Here is a 25,246-nt window from a genome sequence, read left to right as displayed (position 1 = left end):
TCACTAACAAGCCTACTTCTATAATAGGTAAAGACAGTTATGCTAGGCATGGAAAGTTCACTTCACACGACCATATTTTCAGTATCAATTACAAAATCGGAACACAGCAAAATATAATTGGAATTACATGTTACCATTATGGGGGATGCTCTTCTGCTCTTTACTTCAATTTCATTTAGGATGCTAATCTTTCTCTTTAATTCAATGGCAGCATTCCATAACATTAACATTCAAAAAACCTCTCTAATATTACCAAAATTGATGAAGAAAATGGCAAAAATTCTGTTAATATTTCATGAACTTTTTAATTTCCAGAGATTTAATTCAAATTAAATGGAGGATAAAATTCTCCACGAAGTTAAAGCATTTCCTGGCATTTCTCAGGAAATAAGCTTTCACAAATTTTAGTGTTTTGAGACATTTGCCTTATAATTATTTATGCTTAAAAAGTTTAAAGTGCACTTAAAATAAGAGAAGAAAAAAAAGTAAGCCATGGAAGTTTTAGTTGCCATTTCTAAATGTCAAGATCTAAAAGAGTTGCTTTTAATGGAATTTCATTGTTAATCATTGTTAATCTTCTATTAAACACATTGTTCCCATAGGTCATTATGGTTCAGTGATGCCTACCAATGAACTAATAACAAATTTATTTCACATAAGTTTAAAATTTCATAAAACCAATGCAAACAAAAGAATTTTAAATTTTGTCTATGATTTCAATTTCCTACTCTAAAAACCTAGCTTCACTAGAGGCTTAATCTGTTGAATCAAAATTAAGGACAAGCAGACTTAAGCTCCTTATAGTTTTTTCATATACAGGAAAGATATTACCAAATTTGTATTAAAAGACTTATAGACAGAAGATTCAGGAAGTAGATCTGTGTTATCCTAATCACGTGCTTAAACATTCATCTCCTACATACAGAAAATGCCCGTTTCACAGGCCTGGATGGTCTGAATCTGGCAAAGTCAGGAAGGAGAGAGTTTTCAGAGAGAGTTTTAATTGTATTTCTTCTTTTCCTCTTAACAGAAAAGAGAGTCCAAAATTCTCAGTACTGTGAAACAACGTACTAAGGCATGGTACATTATAGTTGCTGACTACAGAGAGCTAAAGAATGAGAATTCTTGGCTACGCTCTCTGAGCCCTGGCTTCTTTCCATTTTCTACTCGATATCTGAACAGTTCAGAAACACCAGGCCTTTTAACTTTAAACACAATCCAAGGCTCTTTCCTTTCTCCCCTTCCTGATGAGCCTGGACCCTCTTTATTGTAAGAAGACAGACTTGGCCCTGACAGAGATGGAAAAAAACTTCCTAGCACAGTCATTCCCTATCTTAATTCTTACCCAACCCTCACATAAAGCTAGACATCTGAGAGATGATTATAAAAGGAAGAGAACACAAGCCTCTAATGAAAATCATCCCAGGGATTATCAGGCATTGAGTCTAACACCTTGACTGATGGTAAAAATCTTTATTTCCATGACCAGCAATCCAATAGGACTCTCATGCACTGGTAAGTCCAGCGAACAACATTTACATGTCTATATCTGAGGAACTGACTCATCTAAGACTAGAACTCCTCTAGTTTCCTATTCTAGTCTTTCGACTTAAATGGCTTTAATGGGGGTTATAATGACTTCAAAAACATAAAAATTAACTGTGAAGAAAGAAGGCAACAAACTGTTCCTTTTCTGCACAGGGCAGATGAAGAAAGGCAATATCAGCAGCTGGCATAGACAGAAAGTTTTATAATGACTGAAGCCCAGAGATAGATTGCCTAAGGAAATTCTGTAATCTCCAGTGTTTTTGTGATTTTTAATATGTATCAGAATGTCTTGATTATAAGCTCACACTTTTGAGTAGCGATAGCTCAGATAACCTCTTACATGTCTCAGAGACTTATGATTATACAAGATGAATGTTAATCCATAATACATTCCCACAACCCTTTGCACCCAGACATACTGCTAAATCTTCTATCAGTTTGTCTTCAAAATAGTGTTCTTCTGTTTCAATCCAAGACTTGTCATATCCTTGAAGAAAGAGATTAACAGCTCGGTGCCTATAAAGGATAGTTAAAACAAAAGTTTTAAATTCATAAAGAGAAGATCTGGTCAATATAAATTTCATTTTGCTTGAAGAACTGTCCATATCGTGGCTACCATTTAAAAAGGAAGCAGAATTTCTATTGGAAACCATGTCCAAAGCATTGATTTTAAAATTGGTCTTTACATGCAAGTTTTCTATTCAAAAGAGTTACACATTAATATTTGTAAATTTTGGATTAAAATATAATAATGTTTTCTGGAAAAAATAACATAAAACTCCAAAGAAATAAAATAAATCACTTTGCCACATTAGAGAATTTTATTTTAAAATGAAATATTATTTTCATTTCAATACTAAGATAACAGCAATGGATAACACTGGACTGTGCTCAAGAACTTTTTTAATTGTTCAAGATTAGTCTTACACATTTAAAATCTTAAACTGTTTGATTTTGAATGAGCTGCATGGTTTCCTTTCCCCTAAGGACTCAATACAAAGCAGACCACGTGACAAAGATGCATCCATAAAGAATTTTATTACTTAATTATCTAAGATAACTCTCAGTCTCATATACCAAAAATGAAGAAGTACAATTGAAGTATATAGGAATGTCAGTTACATACAGGTGATCCACACATTGGAAGAGGCTACAAATGGAATTAGCTTTGTTCTATTTTCAGCTGCCAAGAGAACTTCATTTCAGGTTAGTATGATATTGCAGACTCTTGTGTTTCCCAGGACAGACTCAGATACAGCATACTAAATGTGATAACAACAATATGCATTCTTAGTAAGAATTACTTTATGTTGAAAATACTAGATATAATTGTTCTGGAAACTATTTAGCTACTGCATGAAAACACAGATTGCTTTTTCTGCACATTCATTCCTTTGAATATCTTAGGACTTTAAGACTCATTTGACTATAGATTCTAAACTCTATTGAACAAAAGAAAAATAAAGGAACATCAGGATGAAACAGGCAACCTCAGATGAAAAGGAACCTCAGTATGAAACAACTACAGTATGTGCATAATTTCCTAACAGAAAAATAGAAATGCTCTTCCTCAAAGTTCAAGATAGTCTACTTTTCAGATAAATAGTACCAGTTTATTTCCTGTGTATAGTACATATTGCATCAAATAATAGAGGTAATTCAATAGTTATCACAGAATTGCAGGGGATGGATGGGTGAAAATGAGGAATCAGACTAATAAGGGACATCTGATGGCTGGGGTCTATTACAGGTCGCCTGATCAGGGAGAGGCTGTACATGAGGCCTTCTTGATTCAATTACAAGAACTGTGCTCGCTGGCTCTTGATCCATCCTCTTGATGGAGGATTTCAAACACCCAGATGTCTCCTGGAAATGGAATATTGCAGGCTGCAAGCAATTCCAGAGGCTCAAAGAGTGTGCTGGAAGCAAGTTACTCATCCAACTATTAGACAAATCAACCAGAAGATGAGTGTTACTGGACCCACTGATAACTAATGCAGAGGAGCTCAAGAAAGATGTTAAGATTGAAGACACTTTAGGCTGTAGTGAGAATGGCCTGGTTGAGTTTGCAATATTGAGGAAAATAGGCCTGCCAAAAAACAAAGTCAGAACCCTGAACTTCAGAGAGCAAAATTCCAGCTGTTTAGGGAATTGCCAGATGAGACCCTCTGGGGAATAGTCCTTAGAGAAAAAGGAGCAGAGCAGAGCTGGCAACTCTTTAAGGACACTCTTCCGAGGACACTCTTCTCTGTCCCCCAGTATAGGAAAATAAGAAGAGAAAGCAAAAAAAATCAGCATGTCTGAGGAAGGACTTGCTGGTCAAACTGAGACAAAGAATGACATATACAGGCAGTGGAAGCAGGAATGGGTGCCTGGGAAGAATAGTTGTTGCTGTTCAGACATGCAGAGCTAAGATCCAGAGAGCCAAGACAAAGTGGAACTGAATTTGGCAAGGGATGTGAAAAATAACAAAAAGGGATTCTACAGGTACATTTATCAGAAGAGACTGGCCAAAAAGAGTGTAATTCGTCTCATAAATGAGAAAACTGACTACAACAGACATGGAGATGGCTGAGGTACTCAAGTTCTTTGCCTCAGTCATCTTCAGTGGCAGACAGGATTCTCATTTCTCGCACATTCCCTGAACCTCACATCTGTGAACCTCTAGATGGGACTATGGGACTCTCCTACTGTAAGAGAATAGTAAGTCCAATACACCACCTCCCAAAACTGAACAAGTATAATTCTGCAAAGTCCAGCGACATGCATCCTGGAATCCTGAAAGAACTGGCAGATGTGGTTGCCAAGACATTCTCCATCATATTTGAAAAGTTGCGGCTGTCAGGCAAAGTTCCTTTTGACTTGAAAGAGCCCATTTTTAAGAAAGGGAGAAAGGAAGACCCAGGGAACTACAGACCAGTGAGCCTCTCCTATGTGCCTGGAACAGATCCTCTTGAAAGACACTGTAGAATCACAGAAACACAGGGATTCAAAAGGAACTCTGGAGATCACCAAGTCCAAATCCTCTGCTAAAAGCAGGTTCCCTACAGTAGATTTAGAACTAAAGTGTTGTTCAGGCAAGTCTTGAATATCTAAAGAGAAGGAGCCTCCACAATCTCCGTGGGCAGCCTGCTCCAGCGCTCCATCACCCTCACAATAAAGTTCTTTCTCATGTTTGTATGGAACTTCCTGTATTCTAGTTTGTGTCCATTGTCCCCTTTACTACTGTTGCACACCACTGAAAAGAGCCTGGCCCCATCCATTTGACTCCCACACTTTAGTTATTTATAAACGTTGATGAGATCACCTCTCAGCCTTCTGTTTTCTAGGCTGAACAAACTCAGGTTTCTCAGTGTATCCTCATAAAAAAGATGATCCCTTAACATCTTCTCATCCCTCCACTGGACTCTTCCTAGATTATTCCAACCTTTTTTGATTTTGGGAATCCAGAACTGGACACAGAACTCCAGATGTGACTTCATCAAGGAAGGGTAGAGGGGGAAGATTAACTCCCTCAACATGTTGACTGTGTTCTTCTTAATGTACCCCAACATACCATTGGCCTTCTTGGCCACAAGGGCACACTGCTGACTCATGGCCAGCCTGCTGTCCACGAGGACACCCAGCTCCTTCTCTGTGAAGCTCCTTTCTAGCAGGTCAGGCACATGGTTATTTGTCCCCAGGTGAAGACACCACACTTCCTCTTGTTGAATCTTAGAAGGTTCCTCTCCACCAAACTCCCCAACCTGCTTACATCTTGTTGAATAGCAGCACTGCCTTCTGGCATATCAGTCACTCCTTACAGCTTTGTATCATCAGCAAACATGCTGAGGGTGGACTATGTGCCTTCACTCAGATCACTGATGACGATTACTAGACCAGACCTAGAAGCAACTCTTAGGGAACACCACTAGTTACCAGTCTCCAACCAGACTGCCCTACCTGTCAAAACCCTCTGAGCTCTGCTGTTTAGCCAGTTCTCAATCCACCTAACTGTCCACTCATCTATCCCATGCTTTCTAAGCTTCATTACTAAGATGTTATGGGAGATTGTGTCAACTGCCTTGCTGAAGTCAAGGTATACAACATTCACTGCCCATCCTGCATCTACCCAGCCAGTGAAGACATTACAGAAAGGCTACCAGGTTGGTTAAGCATGATTTTCCCTTGGTGAATCCATACTGACGTAACCTTATCCAGAACAAATAGTTCCATCACTTTTCCACGGATGGAGGTGAAGCTGACTGGCCTGCAGTTTCCTAGTTCCTTCTTGCCCTTATTGAAGACTGGTGAGACACTGGCTATCCTTCAGTCTTCAGACACATCTTCCATTTTCCAACACCTTTCAAAGATGACTGAGAGCAGTTTGGAAGTCATTTCTGTCAGCTCACATGGGTGTATCTCATTGGGGCCCATGGATTTTTGTGTGTTGGTTTCAGCTAGACACTCTGTGATCATTCCTTCTCAACCAAGCAGAAGTCTTCAATACCCCTAGATTCTTATATCCAGAATCTACATTCCCAAGGGACAGTCTTAGTAGTAAAAACTGAAGCAAAAACATGTTCAGTAGCTCTACTTTCTCAGTGCTCATTACCAGGGCACTCATCTCATTCAGTAGCAGAATCACATTCTCTCTAATATTCCTTTTGCTATTGACATACTGAAAGAAGCCTCATTTCCCTGACCTCCCTTGCCAGATTTAATTCCAAGTGGGCCTTAACCTTCCTTGTGGCATCCCACCATGTTTCTATATTCCTCCCAAGAGACCAGATCCCTTTTCCACTTTCTGCAGAATTCCTTTTTTCATTTGAGCTTTACCATGAACTCCTTGCTCCTCCATGTGAGCCTCTTGGCACCTTTTCCTGATTTCTTATTCTTAGAGATGAATCAATCTTGATCTTGGAAGGAGCGGTACTTGAACATCAACCAACTCTCTTGGGTCCCCTTACCTTACAAGGCTCTTACCCATGGGATACTTCCAAGTAGGTTCTTGAAGAAGTCAGATTTGTCTCTTCTGAAGTCCAAGGTTCCAGTCCTACTTACTGCTTTGCTTCTTCAACACAAGATCCCAAACTCCACTATATCATGATTGCTACATCCCAAACTGCCCCTAACCTTTAGATCCCCACCCAGACTTTCCTTGTTAGTAAGAACAAGGTCCAGCAGCACACCTCTCCTTGTTGGCTTCTCCACCTCCTGCATCAGAAAGTTATCTTCACTGCATTGCAGGAACTTGCTGGACTGTGTGTGCTTGGTAGTGTTGTTTATCCAACAAATATCAGGATGATTGAAGTCCCCCATAAGAACCAGTGCCCGGGATCACGAGGCTGCTTTCAGCTGTCTGTAGAAGGGCTCATCACCTTCCTCCTCTTGATCAGGCAGCCTGTAGTAAACACCCACAATGGTGTCACCTGTATTAGCTTTCCCCACGATTCTCACTCATAAGCTCTCAACTTGTTCATCCTTAGGCAGAGCTTGATTCATTCCAATTGCTCTCTCACACAGAGTGCCTCAACCATCTTGTATCTCAAGCCTGTCATTCCTAAAAACCACTTAACCATAGTTGTACTACATTTTAGGAGGAAATTCATCTCCTAACATATATATATATCAGTCATATATATAATATAGTGACCCCAATGTGACCATTTTTGTATTTATCTCCTGTGAAAGGCATCCACTTTTCAAAAAAGAGAGTATAACAGGACAAAAAGGTGGAACAAGTTCAAGAGTAGAGAACCACAGATTTAAAATGATATTGTCATTTTTTTTCAGAATGTGTATTAGAGAAAGGAATGAGATCTATTAAAAGAAAGCACCATAAAATGTACATTATTTAGCTTCTCAGGCACTGTTTGCATATTTTTCGTCCTTTAGGTCTTACCAAATAGCATTATATGCACATAAGCACAGGTGGCAATGATAGAGCAGATATAGCTCTTACCTTGGCAAGTTATACAATGGTGCCATTCTAAAGCAAGCAACTACTGCTCTTTTCCTCTGTTTAGACAGCAGCTTATGCCAAACTGCTTTTTTGGACCGCTGAGGATGTTCAACCTGTTATATAAAATATATATGGAAAAATAAACAATGTCACAGTATCTCTACTCTCTGAGCATAGTAATAACAACAAAAATGTTAGATAACAAATCAATTGGAAAGATAACAAAAATTAGAGATGGGAAAATGCGTTCTAGACGGAGTTCAAGTGATGAGACAAATTAAAAAGAAGAAAAAAAAACAACTCAAACAACATCAAATCAAACTCTGTCTTCCCTTTTATGGCATAGATATTCCCCTTTTTTACTGAACCCTAATTCTTAGATATTTCAGATTGAGTATTATCATCAATCCCACCTGTTAGGAAATCTTACATTTTAGTACAAAGAAATTTCACTCTTTCTTTCTTTTGTACACAACTCCTTACATAGAGTGCACACTTCCACAGTGGCCTAGTGGGAATTTTTCTAAACACCACCAAGCTTTTATTTCTAATGTTTATCATGACCAGCAACAATAGAAAGGAATTATATTATGAGACTTAGGTACAGCGATTTACTTAGAACTAAATCACTTTCATGAATATAAATATCAGAAAACCACAGCTGCCATCACTGAAACCTGGTGGGATGATTTCCATGAGTGGAATGCGGCAATTGTTAGCTGCAAGTTGTTCAGAAGGGACAGATGTAGAAGGAGAGAAGGAAGAGAGAGAAAGGAATTGTGTGAAGAGCTGTCCCTAAAGAATGGCCATAAGCAAGTTAAATGCCACTGGGTGAGAGTTAGAGACTGAGGCAGCAAAGGGAGCCTTGAGGTTGGGTGCATGCTACAGGCTGTTTGATCAAGGAGAGCCTGTTGATAAAGCCTTCTTCCTCCAGCTACAGGAGGCATTGCAGTCGCAGGCTCTTGTCCTGCTGGAGGACTTCAGCCACTTAGAAATCTGCTGGAAAATTAGCATGGCAAGCTACAGGCAATCCATGTGGCTCCTGAAATGCACTGAGGATAACATCCTGGACCAGGCAGTAGGCAGCCCCAACAGGATAGATACAATGACGGATCTGTTTCTCACTGTGGTCCAGAACACCAACAGCATGCTAAGGTACATAGCCTGACTCAATAACTGGGAACAATGATTGTAGCCATGCAATACTTTTCAATGGTCTACTTATAGTTTTTGTGATTTACTTCACCTCTGCTTAAAAATTGATAATAAAATAATAAAATAATTACAATAAAATAAAAAATAAAAAATAAAATAAAATAAACAATAACATAAAAATAAATAATAAAATAATAAAATAAAAAAATTAATAAAAATTGATTTTATTTAACCTTCACAATCCAATAAGGTTGAGGGTGAAGAATTGATAGAGGATTGTTTTTTGGAGGGGCTTTTACTTCATTTTTAGAACAGTTCTACTAGTGGAATATTAGCTTTTCTGACTCCCAGTAACATCAGAACAGTCAGTGGAAATTAGAATTAGCTGAAAGACTTGGTGATTCTCACTTGTATTAAAATGAAATATTTTGTCTTAGAATATGTAGTGATGATAACGTGTATAAACACTCAATATTCAAACATGAAAACATAGTTATCAAAGACAACTTCACTAGTTTAGTGAAATACAAAAAATAATTCACAGTTACACAATAAACATTTAATTAAACAGACTGAAAATGCCACAAAGCATTCAGTAAAACTGGAGAATTGCACTTGTAAGATTAAATGGTGACACTCTAAAATAACTTCCTTTCAAAAAATAAAATCCAAGTTATGAGTTTGTTATGAAAAAACATAGAAAAGTAATCACAGCAAACACACAACAAAGTCAGTACTAGCAATTTAGAAGTCAGACAAATCCAAGTGTGTAAGTTAGATAATTAGTAATGTCTTCACAAACAACTATAAAATTCTCTATACTTTCCCAGAAGAAATAGCCTCGGCCTACACAAGCAGATCTCTGAAAACAATAAAAACAAATAAATTAATAGTTCATGGAAAGAAAACACAAAGAAATAGCTGAAGTACTGATCTTTGCAAATACTATAAGGTCAGTGACTGTATGCGGACAACAAAGGACTACCTCAGATTATCATAGAAACAGTCTCAGTGTTCATTATAATAAACATAGGATTATCAATTTTGGCAAGAGAAAAAAGGAAAATATAACAAAACAAATCTTAAAAAAAAAAAATAAAAGCACAAATACACATGGGCAATTGTCTACAGAAGAGGAATGAAGCTTTGGGACAAACTCTCTAAACTAATAGTCGGAAAAAAAAAAAACAACACAGAAAAACAAATAAATAAGCAAAGTAGAAAAAACAACCAAAAAAAAAACCAAAATATTGAAACCACAGAAAAGTGAAAAATACATAGCAGTAAATGAAACGTGAAAATTAAATTTTTCAAGTAGTCTTTGATTTGTAGTATGCACTTAGATTTTTTTTCTAATTGGTATATAGTAAATTGCACTCTGAATTTGCTCTCTAAAGTTATCAAGAGAAAAGTTGTATATCAAATCACCTGACTGTCCAAATTCATATAGCTAAAATATGCAACTTCAAAATATATAGATAGTTTACTTTTACTTTTCAGAAAGGGTGGTCAGGCACTGGAATGGACTGCCCGGGGAGGTGGTGGAGTCACGGACCCTGGGGGTGTTCAAGGAAAGGCTGGATGTTGTGTTGAGGGACATGGTTTAGTAGGAGCTATTGGGAACAGGTGAACGGTTGGACTGGGTGATCTTTTAGGTTTTTTCCAACCTTGGTGATTCTATGATTCTATGATAACTGAAGAATCTTGGGGAAAAAAAGATGTTTTTTCAGTAATCTTATTTTTACTTGCATTTCTTTGTGCAGGGACAATTTAGTGATCACTTCCTGCTAACTGCAACACACCAAAAAGAATCTGAAACACAGATGTTACTAGATCCTTTCCAAATAAATGATGGTTATGATGATGGAGATGCTGAAAAACTATTACATGATTAATACGACCATAAGATATTGCATTAAAAACTACAAGGGAAAGTATGTTAACAGTAACTATCAAATGAAAGAAAAAAGAATATAAAACTCAATATGTCAGGTGAAAGTACAACAGTTTTGTTTAGGATAAGAAGCAATGGAATTGGGAAGATATCCCTAACCTGTTCCAGATGAAACAGTACATTAGCTATATCAAGAACTCTTTCCACAGTCTTCTCTGGATCTGATGAATCTTCAGTCCTGTTAGGTAAATCTTTGTAAAGTGCCATCTGCCATCTAATGGCGGGATCCTCGAGCTGCAGGAAAAAAAATTTCACACGTAACCAATGCTCAAAATAGAGTGATAAACAGCTCAATTAACACAGAAATTGTTTGAAAGGACAAAAGAAACACTTTATATTGCTGAGCCATACCCCTAAATGGCTAATCCACAGAATGCCCACTATGTTCACTGGAAGAGCACAAGAAACAAAACTGCAGACTGATTTGTGCAATATTTGTTAACAGTTTTCCAAGGAACTAAAATAATTATAATCATACAAAGAGCAAATGATCATGGGCCAACTATTATCAGTGATGAATATACTATCTAAGGAAAAGTACTAAATATGAGGTAGATAGAATTTTATACAGCGACTTTCCAGTTACTAAAATAAATAACAAAGAAATTGTTGCCTTGTTATTTGCATCTTAGTTTTGAGTATTAGTCATGGAAATAAGTATTATTTGTATCTGTTTTTTGCATTTAAACTATTTTCAATTATTAGAAAATCCTATTTTTACTGATTACTAAAAAAATTAATGCTATTTTATGAAAAATGAATTGAAGATGCATTTGCTGATTGACCTACAAATTATAAAAAGCTGTGTGAAGTAAAACACTTCCTAATTTTTCTCTTTATATTTTACTCCATTTTAGTGATCTCTGACTCTTAATTTTACTATTACCCATCTTTTTTTCTTTTTTTAATATTTTGTCTCCTCAGTGCTCCTACTATACAACACCTATGAAACACACATTTCATGTGTGTTTTTTTGTGCCAATGGCACTGATGACAAATGTAATACAGTAACCATTTTACTGAGAGCTGTGACCAGTGATCCAATTCCTGACTGTGCAGTTTAGGTGTAAGTGACCACTTTGGGAGACTAAGCCCCAAGAATCTGAATAAGGCTTAAACTCAGCCCTTACTTTTCTAAAATATTTTTGTGGATCCAGATGTCAATTACTGTCTAAAAAGAGACGATAATGCTCATTCACCTCCACAAAACATCTTCTAATGCACAATTTACTGGAGTTTCACGAATGATTACAAACTTATACAGTCACTCAATAGTCGCTTATTACAACCTAGAAAGCTACAATTGGCAGTCTTTTCTTCCACCTATTGGCTTTTCCTTTTCTTAATAACTGTCAAATCCACATCTGTGTGAGTATTTGACTGTATCATCATGGAAGAATAGTCCACAAAAGACTTCTTATGCACAGGGAGAGATGTCTTTTGATCTGAGGACTCCTCACATTCTATGAAAGTACAGATTTTTTGTATAGGTAATTTTCTAAGGGTATGAGTACTTGACATTTCAAGATGTGAATAAGAATGGCTGGAAGAAGATTTTGGTGACTTGAGCTTCATCTGTGTCAAAATGAATGCAAGTTTTAGCACGAATTTCCTGAAATAAAAGGCTCGATACTGAGTAACAGCATGCAGGCATGCAAGGAAAGGAAAGACAAAAACAGGGTGAAGACAAATATAGACAATGATAGTCAAATGCATGAAATAGACACTGCAACATTTATAGCTAAAGATTTAGGAGCACGATTATTAAAAAATGTTGTTTGCAAGAAGAAATCCAGATAAATCACATATAATGCAAATGACTGAACACAGTGTCTGTGAGAAACCAAAGTGGTCAACAGGAAAACAGTGTTTGAAGAGAGACTACTGCTATGCTAGCAGAACTCCTTGAAATAAAATTAGACTTTCCACAGTGTTAGGTTCCTCTGTTCTGAGAGCCGCCTTACACAAACATCATTACAACAAAGTTACATATTAACTAGTAACATTAAATAATAACTGAAACTATATTCAGCTTATATTTCTTTAATATCCAACTGCATCATGTGCAGAAGGGCAGAGTATGCATATTGCACATTAGCACTGTCTTTTTTAACAGGAAGCATGATATCTGACCGTATCTGATGTTTACTCAATTCTGTCACAGGAAATGGTGACCAAATACTAATGACATCAGAGAACTGCAGAGTAACTGACTGTAAGTACTGAAATTAATGTTAGGCACTGTATCTTTAAATAATTAAATTAGACACGTTTTTACTTTGAACTCTAGAATACATTAGCACTAAATGATTCAAGACAAGATACATTTCAAGCCACTGAGAAACAGCAACTTATAAATAGATAATAAACCACATAAAGCTAACAAATGTAATAATAAATTGAAGTTTTGAAAACCTAGGAATGCTGTGTTCTGCCCATAATTAAACGGGCAGAACATTCCCATACAGGTCAAAACCAGGGTTTTCGTAGCCAGTAAAGCAATATAATATCAAATAAAGAGAAGTTCGAAAATAAAGCTAGATACAAAAGCTATTTGGCTTTGTTAGCCAACTAACTAAATACAGTGTTGTTCCATTTAAGAATGCTATTTTTCATTCATTTACACTTAGGAAAATCAGAATCAATCCTTATAAATCTACAACAAGAAAATGTGTCAGTTAAGATTGGAATCCAATAAAAAATAATAATCTATACTGCTTCAAAAATACTTTCTTTTCCATGAGATAAAAAAAAAAAAAAAAAGGGACAGAACATAATGATTTTTTACTTTACAGAATATGCAAAAGTAGCAGCTTCCTTTTCCCTTTAAATTCAAACTGATATAAGGTAACATCATTTGCAGATCCTATCACAAATAATTAGAAGATAGAGCTTAAACTGTGATAGGCCTTGTTTACATGCCCAGTTTCATATTAATTGTGTTCATAGGGATTCAAAAGGCCACAGGCTATATTACAAAGTGCATACATAAGCACTTAAATAACTAACATTTAAATGTAGAAATTAAAAAGTTACCTGACTGAAGAAAAAGAGGTTACAAGTTATCGTAAGTAACTGAGGCAAGTTCTTATCATATGGCACCGATAAATAAATTCAATGGAAAAAAGATTTTATCATTATAAAAGCTACTTATAAATTACCTTGCCCTGAAGATGAAGATTACTGCGAATGATATCTCGTACCTCATCCTCAGTATCTTTCTGTCAAGAAATTATAAATGATGTGAATCAGGCACGGAAGGCAGTGCTGTATAAATATTAAGCTTGGGTTCAGTCCAAATAATAATTAAAATTGACAATGAGGAAAACAATGAGGAAAAGTGAGGAAAATTTCATTGGAAATATGTCTTTTTGGATGAGGTAGCCATATTCAAAACTCACAGGAACAAGTTTTGGATGCTACCACTCATATTTATTCATATCAACTCAACAGACTAAATTTGCATTTGAAATAAAAAAATACTGTCTCATACATATGCATATCTATACAAATACAAACACACTACAACTTTGAACGAAGCTTTACCAAATGAAATTGACGCTTAGTTCTTACATGTATTTCCAAATGTAAGCTTCACAAAACAATTTAGTATAAAAAATTAAGAGTAAGAAATAACAGTTTTAATTTAAGAATATTATTTCTGCCAATTTATTGATCATTTAGAAATTAAACATGCACAAGTTCAAACATTTTTTTTGCCTCCAATATGAGAACAGTGCATAGATTACTGCTATCATCACCCACTGTGCCTTTATACAACAAAATTAGCCTTTATTATGAATAAGAATTCTAACTATATATTAGTTAGCAACATTAAAATGAAAAAGATTACATATCAAGTAGAATTAATATGAATGTTCCACATTGTTTAGTATGAAACATGATCAAGCATTTTCCTGTCAAAGTGCTCTTGTTGTAGGAAAACAAAGATTGCATAGTATTTGTCAAAGTGCTCTTGTAGGAAAACAAAGATTGCATAGTATTTGTGCCATACTGTGAAAATGAGAGCAATGCAAAGAACTGAAAAATTCCATTAGTAAAATAATTCTTCTTTTAGAAATGCCATGTGAGCACCTACCATGCTGAATCGGTTTTTGGCCAGTGCAATTAGATCTTGGTCTCCAGGAGCACAAATATTTAGACCAATAGGAAGTAATCTCTTCAGTGCTGCCACAATGAGAGAGGTCTGCATAGAGTACCGGTCACCTTTCCGCTTCATCTTCTTCCTCTCTTGATCAGAAACTGCTGCCTACAGTATAAAACAAAGATGGAAAATAAAATACAACATATCAAATATTAAATAAATCTATTATTAAACAGTTAGTTGTGCTAACAGCTTCACATTTATTTCTGGCTTGACAAATTAAATTCACTACTTCCTCTGCAGCTAAATAGCTATTATTGCAAATATTTCACACCAGCATCTTCAAAGACCAACTGTGTTTTTCAAATGACTACCTATTGCTTCTCAACCCAGTGTTTTAACTTCTTACAAGTGGTCAAAAAATAACATTTAAAGTAATAATACTAATGCTTCTCTGGAGTTCTCTTGTCTCCTTCTACTTTGCAAAGAGAACAAATATTTACACTACCTTGGACATCTTAGATTTGGTGTCACTGATAAGGAAGGACATGTTGTTGATTTCATTTTGTACCACAAAGTTCTGCTCTTCCCTTTTGAAATTCTGAAACACACAGAAGATCTCAGCTAAAAGCACAGATGACAGATGAGGAGAGTATCCAAATAAAATTAAAAATATAGATGAATTGGAAATTTATAAAATTCACAAAAATAAGACGAGGACAGAAAAACATAATGAATGATCAAGAACAGCATTGAATTCTGGTTTTATTTAGGTTACACGGCTCAAAGTTTTGTGTTGCTATTGCAATTTTTCTACACCAGAGAAAAGGAAACATTTATCTGGGTATGAAACAGACATGACAAAAATCTCTAATTCACTATAAAAGTTTGTTTAGGTTTTCCTTTACTAATAAAACCATCCATTCCAATTTTTAGCATTACACGACCCAATATTATTTAGATACATAAGTAAGTTTAAATAAAAGTCTGAAATTATGAATACATAAATAATTTGGTGACCTAGTTCCTATTTACAGAGAAAAGTGAGTACAGCAATGTTTGTAATAAATCTTAAAGTAAAATTCAGACACAACTGCAAAAATAAAGCATCTTCCTTCTGAAACTTGAGAAAACTGAATTTATGGCAAAAAAGAAAAGAAATTCAGTGCAGACAAGAGTCCATAAGAAGATCAAATTCCTGAAATTGTTTAGTCCATTTCTATTTTGAGTTTTTTCCTCTTTTTCCTCCAGTAACTGCATGAATCATACTTCATTTTCATTTTTGTACCATCAGTGATAGTGCCTGGTTAGATCTTACATCCAGAACCTTTTGTTCTTGCATGACAGAAATCAGACTTGAGAAACAAGGTTTCTATATTTGGTAGAAGTGCAGGTAAGAAGAGATACTTAACTTTATGAAACATTAAATGGTATCATATAAGTAAAATATTTTATTTGGAGATTGCTTTTAAGATGTTACATGCTCTTACTTGCTACTTGCTCTTAGAATGCCAGCTTACTGGCTTGTGTTTATGTAATCCATCTACAGAACTATGCTTAATAATTGAATTACGTACATTTATTAAAATCTGTGCTTCAACACAAATTAAGTCACTATAAGTAGAGCTGAGCACTTCCTTCAGAAAACAGAAAACCTTTCTACTAGCACCATTGAGAATCTTTTCAAAGTAATTTTTGTTCTACCTCTGTCTAGAGGCTCAAGCATGTAGACTATACAGTTTAACAAAATGTCCTCTTCTTTAATAAGACAACTATTGTTAATGTGGCAGTCATTTACTCAGGTGATAAAACAAGTTTGAAGCTGATTAAAAATATGGCAAGGACATAGGCCTGAACTAGTTTAATTGTAATTATATAATAATGCAATATACAAAAAACATCCAGTCCTTGTTATTATGCTTCAGAAAAACCCATCAATCCCCCTAACTAGGCCAACATTTAAGAAGCATCAAAAAAATAAAGTCATTACTACCTCCACAGCTACATTTTTAACTCTGAAATTAACTGCGTTTTCTCAAATAAAAAAAATAATACAATTGACAGCCTAATGGAAAAACTACGTTAAAATATATTTACCAAAGATTACTTACATGAGACTTTGACCAGTAAATAAAGACTTCAGCCACCATGCGGAACAATTCTTCAGCTTCAGGGTTGGGTTCTTTCAGCCATTTTGCCCTAAAAATTGGTAAAAGGGTAGAAATGTTGATGATCCTTATTGGCTTTATAATTGAACACCATTTTCAACATTTTACATGGATGAAACCCATCAAAACCAAGCATGCAAATCCTTTCTAGTAGCAGCGACTTTTGATGTCCTATTTCAGAACTCTTAAAATTCTTATAAACCTAGTTGTAACTTATCACATTTATATTGGACCTACTACTCTTCCTCTTCTGATAAAGGTTTATTAGTTTATTATGAGCTGTAAAGCATCAGCTTGATCAACTTTAAGATTTGCAGGCTGAGTAAAAGCTACTTTAATTCAATAGTGGGCATACCAAGTATAAGATATGGTATCAATAAACAAGATTTTATGAGATTTATTAACCTATTCCTCTCCACATACCTGTTATAGTCCACAAATCTAATCAACAAAGGGTAGAAGGCATAGAGGTCCCGTGCCAAAGTGGTGAACTCATCTAGGATGAGCAGTTCAGCCTCCGACATGTCACCTCTGCCTTCTGCTCTTAGATGCTCTTCATCCGATACAACCACTGCTGCTTTTTTCTTTAGCTTATCCATCAGTGGCAGGAAGTGTGTCTTTAAGAGCTGTGGCTTCGCTTTGCTTATGATGGGCTGGGAAAACACTATTTAAGGCAATCAATATTATAATGTACAGCTGGCCACAAAATATGAACAAAACTTTATTTTTCCCTCCTTCTTGTGTTTTATTTCTAGAGTAGAGAGTAAAATCCTGCCCCCATTGAAATCAGCAGAAGTTTTGCCAAGAATTAAATGTGGTCAGGATTTCACACAGTCAATTCACTTGGTAACTATGGGGGCAAAAAACAATTTAACAGATCATAAATCTTGAGGTGCCTATTTACAGATATTTTGGCAATATATTGATAATTACCTGCATAATTTTGTTGAACAATGTGGAAATTGTTTAATGGTTTAATGCAAGGGTAGATACCTATATAGCTAAAGAGTGTTCACAGAAATTTTACGAGACATTAGTTCCTCTTTTGCACCTTGTTTTTCAGCTTGACTAAAGTAAGGTTGGAAAGGATGTTCTAGGTATTTACAAAGCAACTCAAACAGCCTGCTCATATTTCTCATGTACAGTAGGACAATGGAAGGCTTGCATAGACAGAAATGAGACTGATTCAACTATCCATCAACCCATCATTTGAGACCTGTTAGCAAAATATTTTGCAAATCTACTCATAAAAATTACAACATAAATTAGCCCTTCATCTGGGTCCATTAGTGGAAAACCATTTGTAATATATCCAGTACCAACTTATCATTAGACTTCATTATGTTACTAGACCTCATCAGACTAGGAATCCAAACTGTTACCAGCTACAACAGTAAGTATTGAAAAATGATAAGGCTATTTGAAAAACTGAAATTACAACACTGATGTACTGTGACTTCTACTTAAAGATTGCAACACTAATAAATAAACTGTATTAAAATAAAGTTAAATGTCTTATCACAAAGAGGTAATTCCATGTTTAAAAAATGGCATTTCCACATTTCATTGTAACAGAAATGTCAGAAGGATCCAGGTCTGATAAAGAACAAGAAACTTCCTATGCCTGGAAGTGGTAACCTGGTATATAGTGAAAATGGGCTACATTCAACATACTGCTGAATGTGTATGTATATATTCTTGAGAAAAAGAAACATTTTAATGTATTTCTTTAATTATTTATTAAGGGATAATACATACTATTCTTCCCTTATACTATTATGCTTATACTATTCTTCCCTTATGCTTAGTAATTCTAAGTTGTCAAGATTCATATTTAAAAAAAAATAAATCAAATATATAAGTATTATTCTAATACTTATACAGGGTAAATGTGGAGTTATTCAGAGTATATAAATAGATATATATTCCAATTATATATACATGTTTATTTGTCTTTTTATTTTTACAACTTACCTGCTAACCTCTTCATCCAGGCTCCTTCATCAATACCAAGGTTGTTATAGATGATTTTCAATATGTTACCCAACAGAGTGTTCATATGCTCTGATGTCAAGGCTGTACAACACACTTCAGCTTTGTCAGGATTGTTTTCTGGCCCATGCTCCCACCAGTGTGACATGTAACTACAAAGCATAGGCAGTATAACTTCCATTATATGTGGCATTTGTGTGTAGCGAATACCAGATTCTGCCAGTTCCACAATTTCTTCCATTAGCTTCACCAAGGAAGGAATATTTGGGCAAACTTCTTCTACGCTAGTAGGTAAATTAAGAACTATTAAAAAAAATAATAAATAAAATAAAATTAATACAGTAATTCACAGAGAGGAAATAATTCTCTCCAAGTGATACTCAATACCACTTTTTTTTTTTTCTTTCCCATTTCATTTATGCCTTTCTGATCCAAGGGAAAAATTAAAAAATAAAATAAAATGATAGGTGCTTTCACACTATTTAGCAATAAGCTGACTATATAAGCTTCCATAACAAATCTTTCTATAATAAAAATGGAAGCCTCAAAAATGAAATGATTAAATTTCAAAATTCCAGTCAACATGAGCAGTTGAGAAAGTATTAATATAATGAATATCTCTCCACAACACATAACATGGGACATGGCTTTATTAATAGAAAAAGAAAAGCATTCCCTGAAATACCAAGTAGAAAAGATTTTGGGAAAATTACTTTTGGAAAAGAATTTTTGATTATAACGGTAGACTTTTCAGGTTCCTCGAATTGTCACTTCTTTCATCTGAAAGGGATCTGCAATTTCCTGTTTTTTTGTCTTTTTTTTTTTTCTCCTGCTAGCCATTTCTTTCATGTACAGTTAACTTTAAGTACATCCATTAGTTCATGAGTGTCTGACATACTACAATCAGTGAATAAAATCATACCAACACAGACTATGGCTAGATATAGTATTTTTCCAAAAACATTATTTTCTCTTAGCTAGGCTCAAATAGATTTTACAAACTCATTTTAGTGTCCTTATTAAATGCAATTAAGTGCAATTTTGGAAAATAAATTTAAATGTCTTTTAAAATCAAAGAAAACAAAGCTTATTGCCTTTCTACATACATAAGAAGAGCTGGAATATATAAGGTAAGTAAACATGGGTGTTCATGTTTGCAAGATAAGATAAGGTAAGATACTATAACTCTTCCAAAAATGTCTTATAACTGCCTTTCTTTTTAAATACAGGTGAAGTTATGCTGTTATAAGCTGGCATTTTATGCACTGTCATTATACAAATCTGTGTTACAATTCACACATGTAGGATTCTACACTTCTATTGTAACTTCTGTTTATCTCTGGAAAAAATGGCACAAAGGTCTTCCACAACTGGTTTAGCATGAGAAATATCTAGAGTTTCAAAAGTGGAACATAAAAATATGCACAAAATAAACACATTGAGTGCTACTGGAATGTATCTATTCTGAGTCTCATATTTGCAACAAGAAAAAACAGCTTATATACTATGCTGTCATACATTTACTTTATTATTATTATTATTATTTTTTACGTATACAGGCAAAAGTATTTCACTTTGATTGCAAGTATGTGTGTTTTAGGGATTCAATACTGCATACAAAAACTGAGGTACAGTTATTGATTAGAATATATAACTTCAGCATCAAATACAATATACCTGAGCTGCTAACAATGTATAAAGTCTTTATGACAAATTGATTCTGAAGTCATACCCATATTTTGGGTATAGTATCTCAAAATGAAAATATCAATGAAAATACCTGCTCTGTCTCTTGCATTCTTGGTATTGTAAATTGAGTAGATATTATGTTTGTTCAAGTGAGTTTCCAAAAAAGCCACTGGAAAGGCACCTGAGAAAGCAGCCAAGCATTCTCCTAATGCTGATCGTTGCCTGTTAATAAACATCATTAAAGTTACACACTTTGTTGAATGAATATACTCTGTTGCAGTTGTAAATCAGTCTTCAGTTTATCCTTAGGTGCTCATCTCAAAGAGATAAGTCTGTATATAATTAAGATTATCAACACAAGAAAAGGTAATAGAAAATGAAAAGTACAGCAAACTCTGCTAACAGATGAATTAAATGTCATGACACAAAAGGTCAAAGATGGACTACTTTGTGGAAAGCAAGTGAGGAATATGCAGGGAAAACAGAAAATCATTATGATAATGACATTTCTTCTATTACATTCCTATCAGCTTTACTGATTTTATAATTAAGAAAAAATTCACTGAATAGACTGATGTGTCAAGAGATCAAGTATGATGATCAGTGTATTAGTCATAAAATTAACTTTTTCTTAGATAAAATAAAAACTACAGATGAACTGAGTGTCATATTTTTACAGTTCCTCAGTTGGACCTTAATCATGCGATACTTTTAATCAAATCAGACTATTTTGTCAGTAATTTTTAGTTGAATTAAGTAATATATTTTGACAAATGTATAATATAATGTTTTAAGTATAATGCAATAAGTTCTGTAGATTCTGCTCAACATCTGAGCACATTTTTTTCTGTCAAGGTGTGTTTCCAAAAACCACAGCTCCCTGTATTATTTTCTGGAGTACTTATATTCATTAAACGGAATATAAATACAGATAATAAAAATAGCTGAAAAAATTTTTCATCTTACCGCTCTACGTATATACTTTTGCTGGTTCCCAGTGCATACAAACTGGACAATATTCTATAACAAGACACTTGAACATCTTCCACTGAATAAATGGAAAAATGATAGGTATCAAGAGAAGCCTTCATTAAAATTATTTTGTCAACAACTGCATTAGTGACATTAAACTATCAAGGACAATCTATAGCAGCCATTCTCTAAACACAGAAACAGTCTTCTGAACATTCAGTGCCACAGTAGAAATTAATGGCATAGCAGTAGCAATGCTGTAGGAACAACTTCTAATCGCAAAACCATTAATTGCTATAGAAAATGTATCAATATATCTTTCCTAGGTTTTTTTTGATCACTTTCACTTTAAAAAATTGCATGGCAAACCAAAATTCCTGAGAGCATAAAAAAACCTAATAATTTTAAGATTGATTTACAAATGTAACACCAGTGCATTTAATACAACACAGAGGAAACAAAATGGCATTAAGTATGTATTTAATTATTTTAATCACAGTTCATATTTTTTAAATTTAGACCTAGATAGCAGTTAATAGCATCTACTTAATTTACATTTTAGACCAACACATAGGATAAAAAAGAGAATTAATGCCTTTGGTTCTTCTGAATACTCCATCAAATCGTGTTTCAAAATTAAAAACATTTCGATCACGGAAATGTGAGGTTCCTCTTAACATCTATTTGAAAAAAAGAGTTTCCAGTATAATATGTAGTACTAGTGTCACAATAATGTAAGTACCATCAATAAGGACAACACTCCAATTCTTTCCATATTTCTATTTTACAACTTTTCTATTCTATCCCACAGTGCCATAATTTTTACCTAATATGCAATGAAATTTTGGAACTAAAACAGAACTTACACATAATGTGCTTGGAAAGTCTAGAAGAGAGTTCAAAGTAACACAGTCTCATTCTTTACTACAATGTGTTTATAGTTCTGTTAATCTTTTAGACCTGAGTATTTTTATGCAATAACAACAACCTTGGATACACTAATGCACCTTTGCACATGATCATGCTATGTATTACTCTATAAATGTAATACAAGCACCAGGTCAAGATACCTGTCATCAGAATATTATAAATAAAATGATCTTATAATTAGGTGTAATTTAAACTAATAGTTTTCTGAGTTTGTGAATTCTAATATTGGGAGTTTAACACCAATGTGAGATATATGGTATAAATGATGAAGATAATCTCACGAGGAAGAAAGTATGAAAAGCTTATCACTAAGTTCCAAAACACACAATATCAGAGAACAAAAATTAAACAAAGCATATTCATGCTTGAAAAACAATATTTATAATGAGGTAGTAACAGATAAAAATAGATAACTTTTTCTGGATACTGTTGGAAACTCCTGAATTTTACAGAAATAATTTATTAAAAGAACTGGATATTTATGTCTCAACACATTGTAATCCATCATCACAACTCTAAAATTTCAAAAATCAGTTCTTCAAGACTGTTTTAAACAATGATTTTTCTAAGGTCTTCTTTTTTCTAAGGTCTTCTTTCCAGAGAATTCCATAAATGAGATAGCTATACAGAAGCAGAACAGCTTGCTTTGGCATACACTGGCCAGCAGAATTCCTATGGAGTTCCTAAAGCACATAGCATTAAAATTTTGTTTTCACAGAATCACCAGGGTTGGAAAAGACCTCCAAGATCATTCAGTCCAACCGTCAGCCTACCACCAATATTTCCCACTAAACAATGTCCTTCAGTACAAAATATAAATGTTTCTTGAACACCTCCAGGGTTGGTGACTCCACCATCTCCTGGTGTTACGGACTAAAATAATTTGTCCTGAAGAGATTGGGTTTGGGAAAATGAATAACACTGACTCTATTACAATTAGAGTATCCATAAAAATGAAATTACATACATTCCTTTCTTTAGTGACTGAATTCTTCATTTCTTCCACTTTTCTTTATGATCTGAGATACACCTACATACAGATACTGCTAGATTGGGAATGTATACCAGGAAACCTTTGCTTCAGCAGTGTATCCTCAGTTATGAACAGAGCAAAGACAAATTAACTTCAAGTAACTTTTCTCAGTGACAAAAAAAACCAGTGAATCTATAGTAGAGATAATATGAAAGTTAAGCCTTCATAGCCATATCTGAACAGTTACAGAAAGTCCACTAAAACCTGCAGATTGTTCTACATTATTTATCACAAAGGTTTACTCAAAATTTTGCCCTTCTCTAATTGAAATGAGAGCCTATTAACACTTACTATATATTATGAGTATATTAATGGCATAGCATTTCTAAATTATACGTACATATCAAATCTTCCCCAAACTGGTGCTGTCCAATATGTTCAAATAATGAAGATAGCACTGGAAGGAGAGCCACTGTGGTATAATTAATGATTTGTGTAACTCCCTTGGGCTGGTTTCTGCTGTGTGTAAACTGGCCTTGCTTAAGATTTTCCATTGTTTTCTCCAGATCCTCAGCAGCATTGTCCAAAAATGCTCTCAATGCCATCTTAACAGACTCCAGACCAGTTTTCATCACAGTTCTGTATGCAAAAAAAATGAAGCAGAATATTTCATTAGACAAGCATGGAATGAAGTCTAGTCTTGGTTTCTACGAAATAGATGACAAAGATCTGAAGAAAAATCTTCTATCTTCCAAGATTATAAAAGTTCCTCATAGCAGAACAAGCTAATGAAAAAAAATGTTTCATAGGTGCACAACGTAAGGATTTTTATTTGGTTTTCCATTGTAAAAATTCAGATCCTTTTTAAGACAGGGAATAATTTACTCAAAATTAATTTGGCAATGAAGACAGACTCAGAGAGAGATTCACTGCACTCCAGGTGCACTTAACTCCTGATTTATTTACTTTTTAATATGCAGCATAAACAAAGGAATGTTTTTAATGTTATCATGGTTTTGAGACAATCACATGATAGAAGCAGACGGAAGAACAGTCAGCAATTCCTTGACACCACTGATCTGAAATGAAACTTGACGTGTAACTTACAAATACTGTTCTGCCAAAATCTAGATAGGTAAAACAAGTAATTAACCTATTTTGAAAGTGGAAATTCTTTTCAGTACTGTAACTTCTTTCCTGACCATTGAAATGCTGTAGCCTTACACAGATCTGACTGGATATTGTTTTCTTTTAGGTTACACTCTTTGTACTGTAGGAAATACGTTCAGTATTACCTGGCATCCAAGGTCTGGCCCAATATGTGAAGACAGTTGACTATTGATGTTGCATCATTTCCTAAATAGGAAGGAAAATTACCCACCAATTTAGCTGAGCGTACTTTAGAGCATACCTACAGTCTGCTAAATTATTATGTAAATTAAATTATATAGCAGAAGAGTAATTCAACTTTTGTAAAATTCTGACAGGCAAGTTAAAAAAAACATGCAGTTTGTTCTCTTATTCTTGTTTGCACAAATTCAGTAAGTAGAGGCACAGTTAAGCATCTCTCATCAAATAGCTGAGGCAATCAAGAAGGAAGCACTTCAGTGTGGTGTTAATTGGAGTTATAGTGCATTGTCTAGTTTTCATTTAATTTTATAAACTTTGTTATAATTGATCCAAGTTTATCAGAACATTTATCTTCCTCCTCTCAGGAAAATAAAAGCTACTGAAAAGCTGCTATTGCAACTCTGACATAAAGAGAAGACTTATTTAAAACATATCCAAAAAGGTTAGCTCCCTAGTGTTACCAATA

General features: G+C 34.5%; 1 protein-coding gene across 6 annotated transcripts in view; it reads right to left on the bottom strand.

The window, feature by feature from the left end:
• Window positions 1-25,246, bottom strand: part of RYR2 (ryanodine receptor 2) — a 341,086-nt gene that overhangs the window by 53,674 nt on the left and 262,166 nt on the right. For all 6 annotated transcript variants that reach the window (XM_052696134.1, XM_052696150.1, XM_052696179.1 and 3 more), the window contains 14 exons: window positions 24,726-24,786; window positions 23,831-24,069; window positions 21,522-21,603; window positions 20,647-20,777; window positions 18,849-19,169; window positions 17,298-17,538; window positions 16,818-16,905; window positions 15,215-15,307; window positions 14,701-14,871; window positions 13,763-13,822; window positions 10,701-10,835; window positions 9,475-9,509; window positions 7,493-7,606; window positions 1,968-2,064 (listed from right to left, as the gene is read on the bottom strand). In XM_052696134.1, the coding sequence (XP_052552094.1) occupies window positions 1,968-2,064; window positions 7,493-7,606; window positions 9,475-9,509; window positions 10,701-10,835; window positions 13,763-13,822; window positions 14,701-14,871; window positions 15,215-15,307; window positions 16,818-16,905; window positions 17,298-17,538; window positions 18,849-19,169; window positions 20,647-20,777; window positions 21,522-21,603; window positions 23,831-24,069; window positions 24,726-24,786 (1,868 nt within the window). The remainder of the gene's footprint in view (window positions 1-1,967; window positions 2,065-7,492; window positions 7,607-9,474; window positions 9,510-10,700; window positions 10,836-13,762; window positions 13,823-14,700; window positions 14,872-15,214; window positions 15,308-16,817; window positions 16,906-17,297; window positions 17,539-18,848; window positions 19,170-20,646; window positions 20,778-21,521; window positions 21,604-23,830; window positions 24,070-24,725; window positions 24,787-25,246) is intronic.

Source organism: Tympanuchus pallidicinctus, unplaced genomic scaffold, assembly GCF_026119805.1.
Source record: "Tympanuchus pallidicinctus isolate F22 unplaced genomic scaffold, pur_lepc_1.0 scaffold1, whole genome shotgun sequence".
In the NCBI taxonomy this organism is placed as follows: domain Eukaryota; kingdom Metazoa; phylum Chordata; class Aves; order Galliformes; family Phasianidae; genus Tympanuchus; species Tympanuchus pallidicinctus.
This window is presented reverse-complemented; position numbering and strand designations above follow the sequence as displayed.